We start from the raw sequence: 20,935 nt of genomic DNA, 5'->3' as shown, positions 1-20,935 counted from the left end.
CTTTCATAGAACAGTTGTGATGAAAAAAGCTTTGCATAAGGGTCAAGAGGTTCTGGGTTCTACTGGGTTTCTTTTGGGAGGGTGAGACTTCATTTTAGATGAAATTTTGTTGGTGTTTTGGATTGAGGGAATATTATTAATTTTTCATTGAGATGGGGCATGAGGAATGTGTTTGTCTTTAACGGATAATCTGAAATACGCCTCTTAATTGTATTTTACACAGATGTCATGACCAATTTTATTTACAGAAAATTAGCTTTTTATGGAAATTTGCACCTTCATTTCGGGTTTCATCAAGATCAAGTAAAAGCAATAATGTGAAAGGACAAGCCAAAGAAAAAGGCCGAGACAGGAATAAAAGTCCACAGACATTGAATAATTGTAGGCTACAAATGTGATTTTATTATTACTTTAAATAATGTCTAAATAAATGGACGAAAGACATGCTCGCGTAACTTTTCCAATATCAAAAATACAACAGGGAGGGGGGGGCAGCAGAAATCTATCCAGGGTGAGAGGTGGGCGGGGTCAGGTGGTCGCAGTGCTTTTCTCGGTTTTGTTTTTTCAGGTCAATTGAGAAGAAAATATATATGTCATTTATAAAAACAGAAACACCTGGATATATTTCTACGTTTTCCATGTTTTTTTTTGGAAAATACCTAAATTAAAAAGACATAAAAGAACACACAAAGAGAGAGAGGGGGGGTCCTGATGGAAGGTGTGACAAAAACAGCACATTTGTACGATCAAGTCCCTTTGGTAAAAACTGTAATAAATGTTTCCTGTCTCTCTTTCTTTGCTTGTTTTTTTTTTTCTGAAACACTCTAACAGTTAACTACTATCACAACAACACGGTTGGGTCTTAAAAAGTCTGACACTATTTACAGTGTATTTACAAACTGTGTGTGTGCGTGGGTGTGTGAGCATTGGCCGAGGCATTTGTTTCATTACTAAAACAAAAAGTTGTCTTCCAGGGTGGCGAGGATGATGCATGTTAATAGAACTATATATAATATATATTTCATATCTGTATATATGTACAATTCATCGACGCGACGAGCTTTGCGACGTGAGGCGACGCGCTTGTCTGCTGCTCGACGACAACGTTAAGTCCGGAACAGGAAGTGAGTCACGATTGGCCGTCCGGTCGGCGCCATCCCAAAAAAAAAAAAAAAAGTTAAGTTGTTGGTTGTCGTTTTGCTTCTGGAATAAGTGCACTTGTCCGGTGTGTCCGGGCTGGCTTTAAGAATCCCCCCCTCTGTTGGATCGTGTGGACGGCGGAATGGTAAAGCGGCGTTTACTGTAGAAAAAAGTGACCTTCTCGTTGTGAGTGCTGGTGAGCGGGACGAGAGCCTCCCCGAGTTTTGGCACCCTCGTTGGGGGCGAAATGTGTCGCCAGCTAAAAACGCTGGTAAAAAACGGTAATCCCGCCACCACTGGAGCAACACACACACACGCACACACACACACATTGAGTTTTAAAAACAAATGGCTGCCTGACCTGAAGCCGGTCACTAGGGGTTGTACTTGACACGGTATTTGTTGACGTTGCGGAAGTGGAGGACCTCGGGCTGGCGCGAGGTGCTGCAGGGCAAAAGTCCGTCGCGGCCCTCGCCCATCAGCCACTTGTCGGTGTCGGCCGCCATGTCGGCGCTCACGTGCTCCTCGGCCCACGCGGCCAACCGCGCCCGGAAACGTTTGTGGAGGCGCGTGCTCACACGCTCGTGGGACTGTAGGCCGAGCGGGAGGCGGGGTTACGACCGATCGTAGCGCTCGCAAACGGCGAGATGGTGTCAAAGCCTACCTGGTGGGCCCTCAGCAGCGCCGTGCGTCGGTACATGTAGTCCTCCGACTTGAAGACGTACACCATTTTGTACGAGTTGAGCTTAAACATGCACTCCATCTTCTCCTTGTCCAGCGGCTTCTTGCCTCCCTCGCCAGCCTCCTTGTCCAGCTGCTCGCGACACTTCTGGTACTTCCGGATCCGCCGCAGATTCCTGTCGACGGCACGAGCCATGAACAGGGCGTTTTTTTTTTTTTTAAACGATTAGTCCACCGATTAATTGAATGTATTTTACATTAAAGTGCCTCACCTGGGAAGAAAGACGGGCTTCTGGGCCAGATGCGCCCTCAGCTCAGGCGTGGTGGTGTCGGGGTTCAAGTATCGGCTGACGTAATCGGACCACCGCTGCAGACGCACAATGCGACGATTATTTGTTCAATCAACGACTCAACGGCGGGTTTTTGCTTTGTGTCACTCGCAGGCCGTGTTTGTCACCTCTGCCTCCAGGGGTTCGTCAGAGTTCTCCTCCTCGGTGTCGAGCAGCTCCAACGTCAGCTGCACCAGGCCTCTGTTTCTTATAAACATCACCTGGGAGGAAACAAAGGTGATGCCAGGTGACTGCTCCCACATCGCAGTAGCATTTATTTTTGAACTGCCGAGGCGACCCGGGGACTCTTTAGGTAAAGACACTTCCCAAATTTGCAGATGCGACGTTTCACAATAAAACTTGCGTATCAACTTTTGGTTTACTTTGGTGTTGTGCCCTGACATTTCTTTCCAGTGCAAACGATGTTCTTGGATCATTAAGGTTAGGGAAAGCGACCCCAGCGCATTCTATTTTATTCCATTTTCTTACCTTGAAGCAGTTCTCGTCCGACATGAGCTGTTCAGCTTTCCGCTGGTAGGCGCCCTCCGGGGTGCTCCGAGAAGACTGCGTGGACACGGATCCCCCGCAGGCGCCGTTTGCGCTCTCGGCCAAGTAGAGGTCGGTCACCTGGACGCACACCTCGTCGCTCACGATGTGCTGGAGCTACGAGGGGAAGAGTGGAGCGTTGAAAAAAGCCAGTCGGGGGGTTTGAGCGCAGAAGACGAAGATGCCCACCTGCCGGACGATGCTCTGTATGAGCTTGTCCATGGTGAAGGCGATGTACGCGTGGATGGTGAACATTTCCCTCAGCGAGTCCTCGTACTGCGACGCCTCCATGTTGCCGTCCAGTAGATTTCGAACCATCTCCAAGAAGGCTGAGTAGTAAACCTCGACGTCGATGTCCACTAGATTAATGACACACAAATATGACGTTGGTGCCGAAGGCGATAGGAATTTTCCTGATTGATCGATCGTCGAGGCTCACTGGGCTCTTTGAGTCTCAGCTGGACGGCCGGATTGTCGTTCTTCTCCTTCTTGAGCCCCAGAACCTCCCGCTCCCATTCCCTTTCGCGCACATCCTCCTCGATCTGCCGCTCGGCCTGCCAGTAGAGGCGGAGGAGTCGCGAGCACAGCGTGTGGTGCAACCGCAGGAAGATGTACCAGTTGTTGTTGACGTAGAAGAGGTTGTAGGCGTCGTCGCAGCCACGCAGCTTCTGGGCCGCCGTGCCGCTGAACAGCAGCTTGGACTTGGAGGGACTGCCGCCGGCACCACCGGCGGCGGGGATGCCGTTGGGCTTCTTGGGGGGGACTCCTTCCTCCACATCCATCTCCTCGTCCTCCTCCTCCTCCTCTTCCTCCTCCACGTCAGAGAGCTCGCCGCGTTGGGCAAAGAGCAAGTCCGGGACAAAGTGGTACATGATCTGCTTGATCTTGTATTTGTCTTCTTTCTGAATGCCCGTCTGGCGCTTGACGTGGTGGATGATGAGGGCCGCCGCGTCCTCCAGGATCTGCCGGTCCTCGTACACTCGGGTCAGGTGGGGGCCGGCCGGCGGGCTGGCGTTGTCCTCGGACGCCTGCTCTTGGCGCTGCGGGGGGGCGAAAACATTCAATTTTAAGTCTGAAATATTCGCCAGAATAAGTTAGAAAAAAGGGAAGTGCGCTCACTTCGTCGTAGATGCTTTCGATTTCGTTCAGCAGGGCCTTGGAGCGCAGCACTTTGGTGTCGTTCTGCTTGAAGTTAATGCCCTGATGGTCCAGAGACTTGAGGTAATACTTCTCGTTCTGCTCCCGCCAGATCTTATTGAAACCTCGCTGGGCTTCCCGCCATTCCTCCTCCTTGGTCTTCAGCCTGGGCGGAGTAACATGATTAAAAAAAAGTATGCTTCATGAAGTGCTAGGACACGCACCTTTTTAAAACGATGGGGACGGAAACGGCCGGGTTCTTCTTCAGGCCGTCGATAATATCCGGGGCTTTATCGCTGTATATCCTCTGGATGGCTTTCCGGTGCACCACCTCCGAGGAACCGCCCAGTGTGTTGTCCAAGCGGAACTTGGCCTGCTCCTCCGCCGACATCCGCGATATCTTCCGCTGCACCGACTCCAAGACTCGAATGGTGGCCAGGTTGGTTTCCAGCACCACGTCCAACTGGAGACACGGGGCTGTCCCGTTTAGTCCTCAGGCGCCGGCACGGAGACGATGACCTCACGTGACGTCACTCACCTCGAAGCGCTCGTCCTCGCACCTGTAGATGTGCTCCTCGTATTGCGTCTTCTTGGAGCTGACGAAGGTGGAGTCCTCGGACCACGAAGGCAAAGACACCCAGGTGTCGTTTAGCACCTGAAACCAACCGGAACACACAATGTCAAAGTTTCACGATGGAACCAGTTTGGACTCCAAAATGTCAGCGCCGCTCTGACCTCTTTACAAAGCGGCGTTCTCCCCGTGCATTTGGGCTGCTGGTAACTTTTGGGCAGCGCTCTGTAACTGGAGCCCAGCCTTTTACACGAAGCGTAGTCGATCTCCATGGCGATGCCTTCGGTGGCCCGCTCCTTGGGGTACGCCTCGATGTGCGACATTTCCCGATAGCCCAGGAAGTTTTTGAACCAGGTGAAAAGCTCCGGGAATTTCCTGGCGACAAATGGGGGGGGACGTTTTTTGGTGAGAGAGACACGACGGGGCGGCTGAGATTGAAAATGTCGAGCGCTCGCTCACCCGAGGAAAGGCAGCACCAGCTGCACCAGCTCGGCCCGGGAGACCACCTCCTGGTTGAAGATGACCAGACAGCGCAGGAAGTTGTCGTAGGCCTCGGCGCTCCGCAAGGCTTTGCGCACCTTTAGCGGCAAACGCATTTGCACATTTAGGACCCAGGCAAAAACATCATTGCATCATTAACGTAGCCCATGAGAGTATTTGATCATATAAAATATTAAATATAAATATATATTTCTAAATTATTATATTTAAATAAATAAATTATATGTATATTAAATATATATATTTATATATAAATAAAATATTATAATCAAAATTGTTATTCTTATTATATTCATTCCAAAACAATGTTTGGTCAAATGAAGACTCAAAATGTTACATCGATCTAATTGCATAATCATTTCATTAATTACAATACAAATCCATACAAGCATTCACAGAAAGATTGTTATAGGCTATATTGAGTAATGATGTAATTAATACAAATAATTATAATTCCAAAACAGGTGGAACAAGGTTGGAAACGCACCTTCTCAAAGAAGAGCGACTCGGTTCCGACGCCATGCTTGCCGGCCTCCACCATGGACGAATCTTTCAAATTCAGCAACTTGGGCTTCTTCTGTTTTGCCAACATGCGAAAATGGGGCCGCGTGAAAAGAAGCAAAAAAGAGCCAAGCGGGAGAGGAGAAATCAAAGTTTGCGGTCTTGCCTTGATGGGGGGCGTGGTTCCGGGAGCAGAATGCCGGCGGATCTGGCAGCCGTTCTGGTTGGGCCTCTGCTTGTTGTTGAGCTGCAGCTTCTTGGCCGTGCCGCCGTGATCGTTGCGTACCGACTCGGCCTTCTCCGCCGTCGTCTTGCTTAACAGCTGAGCGGGCGAACGGAAATGTTAGTTGAATACAACTATGAACAAATTCAAGAGTGGCTCACCGCTGAGCTATTGGCGTCTGGAAGAAACTGTCCAAACTCCGAGAGCAGGTCCTCTTGGTTCTTGAAGAGCCGGGCGACCTGAGCGTAGACCTCTTGCTCCGTCAGGGCCGGGGTGTAGTTTCCTCCGGCCTCCTTTGCGTTCCGTTGCTCCTTCTGCACAACATAAATTTCAATTTTAAAATAAATTGCCACTTCCCTGGGGTGGGGTGGGGAGTTCCTCACACCGACCTGGTACGTGTGCAGGATTTCCAAGAAGGCTTTGTAGATGTTGGGCTGACCCTGGAAGCGGTTCTTGATCTTGTTGACGTAGTTGATGGCGTGGTTGAACTCCACCGGCTGGTTGTTCTGCGCCGGCAAGCCGGCGGGCATCCCGCCGTGCGGCGGGTGCAGCGACATGGGCGGGGAGCGCGGCGCGCTGTACGCCGGGATGGACGGGTTGCTCTGGCCGCCCGACATCGGCGCCTGCGGCTGGGGGGGCTGTGAGGGGGGGCGCTACGTGTCAATTGGAAGATTTGTTGTGGCGGATATTTGCACGCAAGAGGCAGCAACTGCACAACTCGGTCGGCCAAACAAGTAGCCAGGACAGTAAGGCATAAAATAAATAAATAAAGGAACAGAATGTTCACTGCCAACGAAGCGAGCCTCGTTTTTGTTTTGGTCTTTACGTCAAGCGGCTTTCATCAACCCTCCCTCCCTGCCCCATGTTTTACTTTAAAGTGTATTTCTGGATGCCAAACGCTTTCTGCGTAGTTTGTGTTGGCAACAGGTCAGGCCTTGGAACTGATCATTGCTTTTTCTATTCATTCTAAAGGATCCATCATTTTGAAACAAACGCAAAATGCGTCACAGAAGCGACTTTTGTTTCGAGTTGCTTTTTACTGAACCAAGGCACGTGCCACAAAAAGCATCTGGCTCTGTCTGGCACTACTTTGCAATTTGAATTTGTCAGCGTGACATTTTTTGGGGGTGTTTAAATGCAATAAAAACTCACTTTGCTCATCTTGGCTGGGACGGGCTGCGTGAGGAGGGCCAGCGCACTGGTAGTGGCGGTGGGCGGGGCCTGGGCAGAGTGCTGGGTGCCGGGCGCACCCGTGATGGGGATGTTCTGCACCGAGATGCCGTGCGGGGTGATGTGGTGGATCTGGCCGGGCGTGGTGACGTTGACCAGGTCGTTGGTCTGCACCTCGATCTTGTAGCCGGGCGGCAGGAAGGTGTTGAAGCCCATGATGAGGTCGGGGTGTCCCTTAAAGAGCTGCGACACCCGGCTGATGACACCCGGGGTGTCGATGCTGGCGACGCAGAAACAGGCGGGGGCGTTATGACCGCCATCGTCCACGGAACGCTTGAAATGTTACGGCGTGCTCACCTTTGAGACTTGAACTCTTTCATGATGTCCAGGAAGTCGTTGTAAACCTGAGGCTGGTTGCCAAATTGCAACTTGACTTGATCCAAGTACGACAAGGCATCCTCCACCTACGATGAAATTAAAGAGCCAAGTTATTGCAAGAAGACAAAAAAACATCTCGGTCACACGGGACTCACCTTGAGGCGCTGAAACTGCTGCTGACCCTGCGCCGAGGCCTGGGGCGCGGCCGCGTGGCTGTGCGCCGGCATCACCGGGGGGCCGTGCGATTGGACGGCAGCGGGGCTGTGGTGGTGCGACCCCCCGTGGACGGCCGGGCTCGGCGCGTGCCCGTGGCCGCCGCTGTTCTGAACCACCGCGGGAACCTGCGAAGAAGAAAAACAACGAAGCGTGTGATTTAGGCTTTTCTGACATTTAACGCGCGTCTCTTGCAGCTCACAATTGATGCACATTATTTCGACAACAGAACTATTATTTGTGTGTACGTTTTATTGATGAGGCGCACTCTGATTTCAAGCTCGCTTGTGGTAACCTAACACACCTACACAACTAAAGTAGATGTAAAAAGTGAACAGCCTCCTGTTACAACTGCTTTTCCATCTCATGTGATCCAAATTTTCTTTTCTCAAGATTGTAGAGGTTTCAGCTCGTACTATTTGTTTAACCGGTTTGAAAAAATAAATGACTAAACGAACTAATAATCAATTCTGTAAATTTCTGCTCTGTCCCTGCAAGCGTATTTGCATACCTGGTACCCCTGCGGGACTGAGTATTGGACGCCCGAGGTGGGCTGCATGTTGTCCGTCGCGGGCTCATACACCGTCGGCGGCGGTGGCGCCGGGGCCAGGACACGGTGCTGGAAGGTGTCGGCGTTGCCCGGGAGGCGCCGCTGCTGGGACGCAAAAACCGTTTCCTGATCCTCCAGTCGCCGCTTCATCATGAACTCATACTCGTCTGAGCTGAGAGACCTGTGGATGGAGGTCACGTGAGTGCGAGGTTTTCACTCTCATATGGCAACAAAGTCCGTAGAAGATGAGACTCGATCTTTGGGTGTTGCTTTGAGCCACCTTTCCTTTTAAACCCTGCACGATGGAGTCATAACATATCAGACAGACCCGAATGCAAAACTTTGAAATGGAATACTTGCTGATAAGGTAAACATTTTGAGGCATTTGCATTTCACCAATGTGCATTTTGTGGCGTATAGATTTATAAACGTAGAAATCTTTAACTTCTGCGTCTCCTTTAGTCACGAGAGTTGAGTAAAAACACAGAATGGCTATGGCCAATCACGGCTACCGAGTGGCTACGTCACCGAAGCAACAAACGTGTGGGAGTTGCTCCACCATTTACAACTTCCCCAAAGTCTCCATGAAAACAAGATCTTTTAAACGAGAAATAGATTATAGTCGTAAATGTGCAGCTTGATTATGAAGAAACGCATGCCGCAACACGTTAACTCGCAACTTGGAAGCGTGGGAGCTAACCTAGCTTAGCCTACCGTCGCTCGACCGCAAATCGTTGCTACGTGGAGAAGTCAAATTTATTTATAAAGCCTTCAATCGTATAAAAAAAGTCTCAAGGAGCTTCACACACGCACAGTTGACAATACTAACGACATTCCCAGATCATAACACTCGGGAGGGCAGGGACATTTTTCAATAAAATCAATTGGGGGTGGGGGGGGGTAATAGGAAACATTGAAAGAGTCGGAATTGAGGAAAATGTTGTTAATCCACCAAACACACAGAACAAATAGATAACAAACTAAACTCGTTCGAGGAGAAGAGTACATGAAAGCCCCTTGTGGTACGCCCCCCTTCCATTTCACGCGAGGCCTTGCCCCACAAGCACCGAGCTTGAGTTCCATACGCGGCCGCCATTTGGTGGAGCATGTGAGGCGGGAGAGACCCCGCCGAGGCGCTCCACGTCGACGGAGATAAGAGCGAAAAAAACACATTAAAAAGTCACGGGCTCGCTGATTCATTCACGGAGGCTTATTTCTTTGCGTCTATTTAAGCCTGTATGTAACTTGCTTTGACGCGGGAGTGGGGGGAGTGTTTGGCGGTGTTAGCTGCTAGCTAATGTAAACAACATGAGGAGCCCCGAATCGAAGGGACGTCCGGGATGCGAACAGGGAAGCACATGAGACTAACTAGTAGCGTTGTTAAAACATCAACTCGGAACTCATTCGGGGAATTATTCCCAATTTATAACACAATAAGCGTAATTTCTGTGTTTAGTGATTTTTTTTTTTTGCGGCAGACTGGTGAAGAGCTTCGTGGCTAGCCGCGTTAGCTCGCTGAATGAATTTCCAACCTGAACTCACCCCTCTCCTTTAAGTTTACCGACGGTGCTATGGTAATCCGTTCGGCGGGGGTTTAAGCACGATGCCTCCAGCTGGGGTGCAGTCCGAAGCAACCGGTGTGTCAAACGCGACTTAATCCGTGGTGTGATTTACAAAAGAAAAACAAAAACATGAGGTGATGTGGAGCTGCAAAGTGGGGAAAAAAAGCTTTCCCCGACAGGGAGAAAACAATCTCCGTTAGGTTAGCCAGTGGGCGGGGGCGTGCGGGCTAGTGTAACCACGCCTCCTTAGTGTCTTGTTATTGGATAATTCGGAGAGAGGTCGACGCGTAGAGGCGGGGTAGCTCCTCCGGATTGGCTGTTGGAGCTGTCAATCGAAGATAGAGCTCGCGGTCGATGGAGCTCTCCCATTTTGACTGGAAGCGCGACACTGCTGAGCGCTGAGGCGAAACAAAATAGTTATATATCTCAATTGATTGTATTTGTTCTAGGCAAAAAGGTTACCTCACAATTCTCTCACATCAAATATACATTTTAAGGCTTTTTATTTGGGGATTGAGGTCTTAATTTTGTGAAAAAACTACGATGTCTATACTACGAAACGAAACTAATTATTTGTTTTAATGGAAGCTTTTACAGAATAAAAATACCATTATTATTTGAATAAAGTTATTCCAAAAGTTATTAGTTATCGAACAATCCGAAAGTGCCTTGACTAAACACTTGCTGGAGTTTTTTGTTTGACACTTGACTCGCTTTTTGGTCAACCTTTTCCGGGTTAAATCCCACCCCGTTTTGGGAAAAGCCCTAGCCAATCATGTCACTCGCTTGCCGTTAAAGCATCGCCCACGATAGGCGGAGCTTTAAACGCCAGCCCGGGATTCCTCCTCTGTCCTCGGCTTCTGTCTCCTTTTTTAGGAGTGGGGGTGGTCTCTCTCAAAAGATAAGAACTGGACAGGACACGACAAATGTCCATTCGTCAGAAAGCACACACGCACTGTCGAAAAAAACAAATATTTGGCAGTCGTTCCATGCGTGTAACATTTTGCCTTTTGTTGTTCGACGGTGCTCGGTCGAAGCGCCGAACAAAAGGGGCTCCCTTCCGGAACAATGCCAAAGTCGTACGGCGGCTACACGACGTCTGTGGCGCATTCATAAACAACAACGAGGTCGAGTTTGTCATTTGCTCTCATCGTATATCGTCTAAAATGTCGAACCACAACAACACCCCCCCTCCCCTCTACACACACGTAACCTCCTCCCATTTGCAAACATGCTCGATTGAAACATCAAAACAGAGCAGAACGCATCGCGTAATGTTTGTCTTCTATGCTATGAAACACAACAAAACAAAAAATCACCATTGCAGTGTTGTGTAGTACACTAAACGCTACATTTGTGCACAAAAAAAATCATCCAAGCATGCGATCGTCTGCCGAACACATACTCTCCAAACGCCGCTCGCGTAGTTATCGTGACAAGGCGTGCAAAGTGCATTTATGGGTTTTAAAATTGTTGACTTTGGTGTTACATACCCAGTAGTGATTAGGAAGAAGGGACTCCGTACTCCTGACGTTATTCGTGTTTGGAACAAAATAGTTGGGGCACGCCCCCCTTCCCACTGACCCCCCCTCCTCTCCATGTTGGCATTGGTGCGCGTCACATTGCGCGTCACCGAGTTTGAAGAGCAGCCGCGAAAGTACATGCACGCATCCTCAAAATGCAATGTAGCCTCGACTGATGTGACCTGACTGAATTTTTCTCTTTGCCGATTTATTTGTTCTGAGCTAAAATGTGTGGTACGAGTCAACAAGCATCAGTTTGGCAGTGAGTGAACTTAAAATAAAGAAGCAAAGTGTGCTTCAAGAATGATACAAAGAAAGCACATTGACATGGTTTGTATTTATTACAGTATAGCTTGATTCAGTATTCACAATAATGATAAAGTACAGTAATAGGTTATAATAAAACAAATATAAAATTAATGTAAATAACTTTATATATCCCGTATGAAAACAGCTGTTGAATAGGATAGAAAAATAAAAATAGGCCACATTTCGGCTTTGAAGGAAGCGGGGGGAAAATGACAACGGCAGATGTAAAAAAAAAAAAAAAAAAAAAAAATGCTTCACTACAAGTAAATTCAATATGAATTCTGTAGTTAACATAAAAAGAAAAAAATCTTGACCCGACTACAACATGGTGCATGACACACATACAATAATACAGTATACTCTGATATTTTACATACTTATATACTTAAAACAATGTGGCAAGATGCAAGCACACATTTACAACCACAGTCTGGAACTTAAAAGCAACACACACATTTTAAAATCCGTCTCATACATCACTTGGGACTTAAGGTAGGCACGTGTGCATTCTGGAGATCAATAAATGGTTCATTTTTATATTATCTCTACATACATCACTGCTGACATTTCCAAGTATATTGGGGCTCTTGGTGAAAAGTGCTAAGACATGGTGAGTGTGTAAAATGTGTGTTTGTGTGAGGGGAAAATATTGCACCACTCACCAACACTTGACTTTTCCCGCGGAATGTCCTTTTTTTCAGAAGGGAGGGGTGAGCACATTCGCTTCACAGTTGTCATTTTCGGGTTTGATCGCGACCTTTCTGTGCGGAATTTGGACAGTCACTTCACTGAAGACTGGTGCGAGTGTGTGTCAGCTGGGACAGGCAAAAACGGATGGAAATGTGCGAGTGGCTTGCTCGTGTGTCATAGTGTGTCTTATTGTGCAAAGTAGCACAGGCGGTCTTTTGCTGCTCGCTCTTATCAGCTACTCTGGCATCCAACTTGTGCTAAAACTGCTAAAAAAATTAAAAAACAACTTGGACCCTTGGGGGTAAAAAGAGAACAATTTGACAGTTTCCTCCCCTTTAAGAAAATTGTGCATCATGTGAATTTATCTTCCATAAAACAATAACTGCCGAAGACTATTTACAGCTTCACATATTTGTATTTTTGGCTATTTTCAGATATTTGCTGCTAAAACTCACCGACAAGCATCTGTGCGTATTTTTGTGCGCTCTGTTATGTATCACCCAAAGACGCCGCCAAAACTTAATAGGAAAGTGCTGATCAGTGTCCAGGAAGTATGTTGAAGCGATACGGTTGACATCTTTGCATGTAGAAAGGCTAAGCTTAGCTGTCATTTTAAGTTGTAATATCACCAATCAACACTAGATGGCAAGTTTGGAATGATATACAGTAAGTACAAAGATAGGACTTCAAAATATTAACATTTTCTGAGAGTTTATTTTAGTTTAAAAATTATCTATGTGTTTTGTGTTGTTCAGCAGTTTTGTGCAATCATTTTTGATGCAAGAGAGCCCATTCGTTTGCTTTTTTCAGCCCGTGTTGTTGGCTTCAAAGCTTTTGTTGTTGGGTTAGGATAGTGGATTGAAAATGTATGATCAAAAATGAAAAATATATTTAGAGTACATATTAGAAGTGTGTGGCCACCTCCATTATTCAAGGAGCCTATCCTTGGTTTGAACTAGAAAGAAAAAAAAAAATTATAACTTTTTTTTTTGCGGGGGTCTGTTAACTCGCAATAGGGCTCGCTTCCTAACACCTGCAAATACGGTTTACCCTAAAGTTAGTAAAAAAAAAAAAAAAAAAGAAATACATTTAAAAAATGTGAAGTTTGTGACCAAATGGTTGTTAGCAAAAAAAAAAAAAAAAAAACTGCGTTTTGGGTGGATTTACTGCTTAGGCTGCCATACAATGAGACCATACAACCTGTTTGCTGGACTCCATACAGCCACACAAACACGCACACACATTGTCACATGCTGACGAATGGTTCCAGGAAAGACAAGGACAGCACTTGGCAAGACGAGCGTCTTGGGGCAAACAGCAGAATTTTGTGGCTGGGTGTATTATGGATGGAAATGGGTGTGAGGAATGAAGCGCAGCTCACTGATTGGTCGGGAGCAAGCCTTGCCTTTGGGCTTGCTCCAAAATGGCGTTGTAGCAGAAGTAGTACTGGTCCGGGGTTTGGATACTGAAGGCCCTCTGGGTTCTCATGCGTCGCACCGTCTGGCACACGTTGAGCGAGCCCACGTCTTGTAACTGCGACAGACAGATGTCCAAGGCACAGAAGGTACCTGGGGGGGGAAAATACAACCATGTTAGCGAGTTACGCTCTGCTCTGATGTCCACAGGAGTGCAGATGCCTCCTCACCCGTCCTGCCGATCCCAGCGCTACAGTGAACCACCATGGGGGGTCTCTGCGGGTATCCCGTCCACTGAGGCCCCAAGGCCTTGATCATATTCCACTGCTCTTTCTTCACGGCCGACAGGAAGTCGATGAGAGTCACCGCCGAGGTCGGGACGCCGTAGTCGGGCCAGCTGAGGTACTGGAAATGACTCACTTGCCTTTGTTCACATGTCTGTTTGGACCATTGGGGACGTATCTTAGTTGCATGGGAATATTCAAGCAGTATATTGTGGCCTTACCTCAGTGTTGTGCAGCTCAAGGATGGTGTGGTTGTAGTGGGTGTAGTGGTCCACCCTTTGATTCACCACAGCTATGTGACCGTAGACCTCCTGGCCACCTTCAACCAGGGGCCAGTACTGTCCGCATTTCCTTCGGCTGCCCTCCTCCGTCCTGCAACCATGAGGAACTTTGCATACTTTTCTCAGAACCCTACGACCCGAAAGTGGTCCAACTTGGGGTTCGACCAGAGCTTGTCAGAATTTTTCAAAGTCAAATTACCTGGTTGTCATGACGACAACAAGCACATTTTGCTCCCAAACCATTCTCCAAAAGTCACCGTATGTCTTTTCCAGGGGACCTACAGTGTGGCAAACAAGCAATTTTATCATGCGAGTAAGTTCATAATTAGTTGCAACAGATAAATATTTGCAACAATATTCCAAATTGGCGTACCGCACAGGTTGATACTAGGTACACATCCATTTTCTGAAATTGCAGATACTTCAAAACAACACAATGTGTGTTTTACCTTGAGTACCAATATACGCGTTCTTCTGTTTGTAACCATCCATGAAGCTCGCGTTGATGTAGTCAGATCTCTGTTGGGACATGTTTCTAAAATTAAGCACTTGATTGACAGCGTCGAGCCTCAAGTCGGCCAGTGGCGAACCTCGCTCTTTCGTGGTTTCAGGCGGACTCTTGTTTGATCAAGACACAGAACATCTCCATATCGATTCCGCTCCATATTGTAGACGGCTCTGTAAATAAAAAGAACGAAAGGCCATAGATGGCGACGTTCAACTCGTGTCGTGTTTGGGACAAATAAAGTGACAGATCCATATTTGAAGGAGCTCACTGTGCACAGTGGAAGGTCCCCGGCGGCGCTTCTCTCCGGAGCTCCTCGTACTCCAAGTGGATGCCGGAGCGTTGGAGTCTGCCGAGGTGCGTCAGCAGCTCCTGTGGGCGCATGGATTCTGGTCCTGGGATATGAATGGAGGAGTCCTCCAAGGGGATGCCCACCAGCTCATCCACGGGGTCCACGCGGCCGTTCTGGCCTGCGAGAAGCTGCTGGTTCCAGCTGAAGGTGTCCAGGGGAAGAAGGCCTCCCAGGTGCTGGGGAAGGCAGTCCCTGGGGAGGTGCTGGCGCAGCTCAACCATCTTCACAAACTGGACCTGGAAGCCAAGATTTCAGTTGACTTTTTTTCTGCCGTATTGCCTGACTGAGGGGCGTGGTCTAGCGAGCCATAGGAGGTGGAGCTCCTTACGAGTGCTTTGTCCCTGTCTGAAAGTCTAATGGCTCGTCTCCGGCCCATGAGGTGGGCTATGAAACGGGAAGTCACTTACACGCTCCCGAAGTTTCTCCAGCAGCAGACTGAGCAGGTTGTAGGGCACCCGAAACCACACCGGCGCCCCGACAATCAACACCTTCTTCAACCTGGCCGGGAACGCCCCCTAAAAGAGTTGAGGGAACACAGTAAAAAGCATGGCCACTTCGACCTGCAGTGCAAATCCAGATGTTGAGATCAGTCCCAATGACAAACCTTCAGTAAGTTGAGAATCTTCTTGCTCAGGTCCAGCTCAAAATTTGTGTAGTCGGAACCGGCCATGTCGTAGATGAACACCAAGCCGTTCCTCTGAGTCTCGAAGCTGTTGGTGACAAATAAGTTTAGAACACAATGATAGGTACTCCAACATTTTTTTTTTTGGGTGGGAGTCGTAATGCTCGCCTCTCCACGGCGCGATCCAGGAGGTAGAAGAGTGCCTGCAGAACCACGTGGTTGCCCGTCTTGTTTGGGTGATGAAGTTTGGCAGTGTACAAGGCGATGGAGGCTCCTGACGGATCCCGTGCACTCTGCAAAAAATAAAAACATTAAAAATAAAAAATTAAATTAAAAAAATGAAAAAATAAAATAAAAAAACACATTTCCAGGTTACCTGCCCACAACTAACAAAACCGGGTCGTTTTTATCTTTATCAAGGTTGAGTCACTATTCTAAATGAAATTCAAACGTGACAATTCTAGAAGCAACCACAAGAGAGCGCTCGAATTTACCGGCTGGATTTTTTTTTTGGAGTCCATAACAGGAGGGGCAACTGTGGATTCAGTAAATGACGCTGCTGCTGAAGGAAGACGATTTAACAGCAGCCGATACAGGAATAGAGCTAAAAATACCTTGGACAGGATATGAACGACGTGTGCAGCATCCACGTCAATCGGCTGCATCGGCGGGAAGCGGGAGTCTTTTTAATGGGTGGAATTTGGATGACAAAAGGCTAAATATATCTTCCACCTCACGGAAATATTTGATTCCAAATTAGAACACGTTCCTACTCGCTAATGTTGTTCATTCACGTCTCGGAATTGGCGGGTGGCGCGCTAACAACAAATAACGTATTTCCACAAACGGCGCCAAGGGGCATTACTTACGTCAACCGCAGAGGTGATAAATTTGGAATTTATTAACAGCGACTGAGCACAATCGACAAGATAAAAATGGTCATTTCGACACAACGCCGAGAGCAACCTACCAGCACCGTGAACTTTCCGCTGAGCAGCTCCGAGCGCAGAGGTTCTTCTTGAGGCTGAAGTCTGACGATGCCTTCTTTCAGCCGTGTTTCCTGGAGAAGGCCGAGTCAGTCGGACCAAGCGAAGACACGAGATGGCGGCAAAAAAAGAAACGGGAAGCTTGCCTACCCTGTAACTGTGGAACAGCTGGATGGCCCGGAACACGTCGAACTTGCGTGCCATGAGGAACTTGACGGCCAGTTCCCTGGAGAGTGGCGAGACTCCATGCTGACTGGTCCACTTGGTGATTTCCTCCAGGAACTGTCTGATAGCCTGAAACAGATGCCGACAACGTCATATAAAACCGCAAAAATACCGGAACGGAAAAGTTAGGAAAAACAAAAATCACTTTCATATGAGGCTCACCAATAGTCTTGGCAACAATGCTAACACGCTAGCATAAACTGCTGCGACACGTGCGCGTAGAATTTTACAACAAACTATTTTATTTTATTTTACAATCCTTTAAGAGCTGCTTCCTCCAACTTCTATCATGAGCGAACACCAAAGCGTGCCGTTCCGACTTCCGCCAGCTGTGTCGGACGATGCTAATGAGCTTCTTGTGGAATCTGGCAGCGACCACAGAAAAGAACCCAAGAGAATAGCAGAAAGGCCCCCTGGTGGGTTTACAAGAAATCAAACCAAGCGGAAAAAAAAAAAAAAAAGGTCATATTTTTAGCTATTCACAAACCTAGACCTTTGGAAAAACTAAATAATTCCAATTGACTTTGAAAAAGCTTCCCCTAAATTTAGCAGTCTCACAGAGGTGTGTGTGTTGGGGGTACTTCCTGTGCCCCCCCCAAAAAACTCGGAGTCGCCGCCATCTCAGCACCCCACGTGGCCTTCTACTTTTTGTGGTCACAAGCGCGAAGGGAGTCGTGGGGTTGGCGGAGGCGGCGGGCCGTGGGGTGCAGGAAGTCCACTTGTGGGATCCTCTTTCGGAGGACAAAACGCTCAGTGAGGGGTGGCGAGGGCCCGAAGACAGGATGCCACTGTGTCTGCTCTTCCCCTCTCTTTCTCTCTCTCTCGAGGAAAGACGACGAGACATAAAGCCGTTGCTCTGTTCTCGGGCCTTAACATGCACCACGTGAGGCGCCGGTGCACCTGACACTTGGATCCACCGGTCACTCCATTAGGTACCCCTCATCTCCAGCCTCCGAATGATCACTTTAGGGAAACGTCACACAAGTATAAATGGAAGTTGATAATTACGGTCTCATTTTTTGTTTTCTTTTCTTTCCGACGTGAGCGTATCGAGTCTGTCAAAGTGTTTAGCTGACGTCAGCATTTTGCATCCACTCGGGAGTGTGACAACATTATTGATAGACTTCAAGTCAAGCTGGGCCTCAGATGTGAGCGCCAAAGACAACTTCCTGTCAGGTACGCCCCCACTCGCCTACAGACCGCGACCCCGACTTCCTGGAGTAGACTTTCTTGTTTGGTTTCTCAGGAGGGGGGCTGGTGGGATCAAATCAGCGGATCCGTTCCGCCGTGGCGTTGGCGCGCTAACGGCGGACGAGTGGCTTATTTGTTTCTTTCAGGATGTGTAAATATTTACCCGATCGTGGCAGATGTTTCCCCTCAACGCTTGGGACCGTCACGATGCAGTTTCCAAGAGCGCGCTTGCGTAACTAGTTTGCGAGAGCCCAGCTTAATGCCGACGTCATCTAATTAGCGCGATGCCGCGTCGATCACTTCGTGACTGTTTTCTGTGCTGAAACTTAGCTAAGGCAGATCAATTTTTAGTTCTACTCTGACGTTAGTTAAACAATTATCCAATTCATCAATCATTATTTTTGGTAATCTATTAATTGCTTAGAGATCTTGTTTGTGTATAAAAGCCATAAAAGGCATTTGCAGATGTTGTGTTTGGTAACATGGCGGCCAAATTGAGGCTCGCTTCCATTTGGGACGAGGCGGTCGATGCCCAAAAAACAGGAAGTCGATACGACAACACACTAGGTCCTCTCTTCCCACTTTCTCTGCTTCCTGGGAGCGCACGCAACACACACACACACACACACACATACATGCACAGAAGCACATGACAGACACACACGTGCACTCTGCAACCAACCCCGCCCCTCAAACAAGAGTCTCGTGGAAATGCTTTTAACAGCTGCCTGAATGAAGTTCCACGATGTGTGTGTGTGTGTGTGTGTGTGTGTGTGCGCGCGTGTGTGTTCCCCTGAGACACACACACACACACCAGAGGACCCCCTCATTAGAAAAAAAAAAACCTAAGAATGAAACAAAGTAGGCAGATGATGACTACGAAGAAGAGGCGAGGAATCGCCAACGAGGAAAAACATGCTAACTCTACTCAAAGTGGGAACACGTGGTCGGGCGGTCCAGGCTAAATGCTGGAATGCGACGGCAATCATGTGGCGATTCAGCATTAGTTTTCGAAGAATCGCTCTGAGTACAGTTCTGTGTCTTTTTTCATGTCATGTTTAAGAACTATTTATTCTTCAATATTTTTCTGAATTCATTCTTGTGTTTGGGGCGAGGCGGCATACACCCTGGACCGGTCGCAGGTCACACCTACTGAGAATTTAGACAATAAACTTAACAAGTCTTTAGAATGTGGGAGGAGGAAGCCAGAGAAGCGAGCAACTATTTTCCTACAGTTCAACTTGGGATGGGCAAGTACCAAAACCAGGTTATCACATTTGGACCAACACCAACCTTATTTCAAAGTATCGAGTACTCGCCAAGGTTGCCAATACCAGCCACCGATACCCACCGGTGAAGCATCCATCATGTGTCAGAAAGACAGAAAGGTCTTCGTTTAAAATGATCCGTCATTGTATCAATTGAAACTTCATGAATCAAAATGATCAGTCATTGTGTTAGCTGAAACTTTATGTAATCATAAAGTGAGTCATCAAAAGGAAATACTCAAACTAGTATTGTTTCGAGGAAAAGTAGTAGCCGTGCGTCACGTCGTTTGACCTGCACCGACGATTCCATTTTTTAAATTTATTTATTTTATTAGATTTTCATTGTGGTTAAACTCGCATTTGCATACTCCTGACAACTCTAATTATCGCATCCGACAGGGCGTTTGCTTCATCATTTTATACGTGCATTCATCATGTCATTCATCAAGTCACAGCAAGCATGTAATTATGTTGTCCTTGGAACTTAACACTGCATCATCAGAGCAAAATATTAGGAACACCTCTCACTATCAGGCAGTGCAATTTCCCAGTTAGGAGTTTGAATATTTAAGAAAAAAACAAAAAAAACACTAAAGTGCCTTTAGCTGTGTGAATGGTCGCGCTGCTGTCTGGCGACCATTCCCAGGTGTACACCAAAATCGATGAACGGATGTCTTATGGCATTAATGAGGTATGCATAACTAGTTGTTTTTTGGGGGGGTAAAAACAAAGTGTTCAGTTAACGCAACGCAATAATGATGATGCGTTTAAAGACCACGGAAAAAATGGGAAAAAAACGATTTTTTGGAAAAGACGATACTAGTCATAAAATGCGCATATTTTCCACAGCTGCTGTGCCCTCCACCCACTCAAGGGGGGCTTGCATTGGTTATGCGTGGTGGCGAGGAGGGGTCATTTGCTCAACACAACGACTCAAACACACATGGGAACTGTCGGTGATGCAATAATGCGCCACAAATCGATAACAGCAGTTCCGCTCGGCTTTCTGGGCAACATTTCAGTCCGCATTCGAGCATTGACACGGTCCCAGTCCCTCGAATTGCACACAAACACACAAAGGGCCTACCTCTTCTTCCTCGGCCGACAAAGTAGCTGCCATGGTACCAATTCGGTCACCGCCACACAGGAGGAGGAGGAGGAGGAAGAAGCCTTATGGGGGGGGTCGCTGACTCGTCGGTCCTGCTTTTCTTTTTCTCCAAGGCTAATTAACTCAAATGTTCCATCAGGAAAGGCGCACAAGACGAAAGCGGTTCTTGTGTTAGTTTCCAGCGAGCTTACACTTATAATAAAAAAAAGGCAAAAAAATTTAAAAAACAAGGCCCTTGTGGAGGTTCGGCCGCCTTCGGAAGCGTCCCCTCCGCAAAGCCCAGCCCAGCCTCAGACTAGCTTTAGCCTAGCCTAGCCGCGCGCATCGCCGTCGACTTCTTCCAGCCATGAAGTTTTTTATTTGCCGGAGAGCCCTGAACGTCTCCTTTATGCTGCCTGCTATGAGGCCAGCGAGTCAGCCGCTTCCTGTGCACAACTCTGCACCCTGGTGGTTATCAGTGGAACTGCAACCACAAGGTCACCCCCCCATGCATTCATTCATAAATAAATGTAACAAAGTAATGGCAACATTGAACATGAAAATACACGAGAAATATGCATTTGTTATGCAAATTATAGTTGCCCTGGGACAAAATGTAACTTTATCTCCATTTTATCTGACTATTATTATTAACAGCAAAACTTCGACGATAACTTCGACACATTTAGATATTT

General features: G+C 47.7%; 2 protein-coding genes across 3 annotated transcripts; both read right to left on the bottom strand.

Moving 5' to 3' along the window:
- Positions 1 to 376: 376 nt before the first annotated feature.
- On the bottom strand, positions 377 to 11,109 carry LOC148396743 (paired amphipathic helix protein Sin3a-like). 2 transcript variants are annotated; one of them, XM_088377755.1, is made up of 21 exons: positions 10,996 to 11,109; positions 7,902 to 8,121; positions 7,333 to 7,518; positions 7,157 to 7,263; positions 6,782 to 7,079; positions 6,019 to 6,267; positions 5,791 to 5,943; positions 5,573 to 5,728; positions 5,393 to 5,482; positions 4,864 to 4,982; positions 4,569 to 4,779; positions 4,372 to 4,488; positions 4,058 to 4,296; positions 3,816 to 3,999; positions 3,136 to 3,736; positions 2,886 to 3,055; positions 2,640 to 2,813; positions 2,279 to 2,371; positions 2,094 to 2,188; positions 1,805 to 1,997; positions 377 to 1,730 (listed from the first exon to the last, which is right to left on the bottom strand). In XM_088377755.1, exons 1-21 carry the CDS (start codon positions 11,100 to 11,102, stop codon positions 1,515 to 1,517), a joined length of 3,978 nt encoding a protein of 1,325 aa, XP_088233881.1. In that variant the 5' UTR covers positions 11,103 to 11,109; the 3' UTR covers positions 377 to 1,514. The 2 variants fall into 2 exon arrangements, with proteins under 2 accessions (XP_088233881.1, XP_088233882.1); XM_088377756.1 differs by lacking the exon at positions 10,996 to 11,109 and adding an exon at positions 9,483 to 9,804.
- Positions 11,110 to 11,343: 234 nt separating this feature from the next.
- Positions 11,344 to 20,673, bottom strand: ptpn9a (protein tyrosine phosphatase non-receptor type 9a). Its single transcript, XM_088377757.1, has 13 exons — positions 20,241 to 20,673; positions 16,620 to 16,763; positions 16,454 to 16,543; positions 15,652 to 15,776; positions 15,466 to 15,571; positions 15,269 to 15,376; positions 14,781 to 15,097; positions 14,595 to 14,682; positions 14,454 to 14,523; positions 14,204 to 14,282; positions 13,945 to 14,095; positions 13,670 to 13,877; positions 11,344 to 13,592 (listed from the first exon to the last, which is right to left on the bottom strand). The coding sequence occupies exons 1-13, from the start codon at positions 20,271 to 20,273 to the stop codon at positions 13,402 to 13,404; spliced, it is 1,710 nt and encodes a 569-aa protein (XP_088233883.1). The 5' UTR covers positions 20,274 to 20,673; the 3' UTR covers positions 11,344 to 13,401.
- Between the last annotated feature and the right edge of the window lie 262 nt (positions 20,674 to 20,935).

This window comes from Syngnathus floridae, chromosome 6 (assembly GCF_059516105.1).
Source record: "Syngnathus floridae isolate MCC-2025c chromosome 6, RoL_Sflo_1.0, whole genome shotgun sequence".
Classification (NCBI taxonomy): domain Eukaryota; kingdom Metazoa; phylum Chordata; class Actinopteri; order Syngnathiformes; family Syngnathidae; genus Syngnathus; species Syngnathus floridae.
The sequence above is the reverse complement of the archived record's forward strand: the minus strand, read 5'-3'. Positions and strand labels throughout refer to the sequence as shown.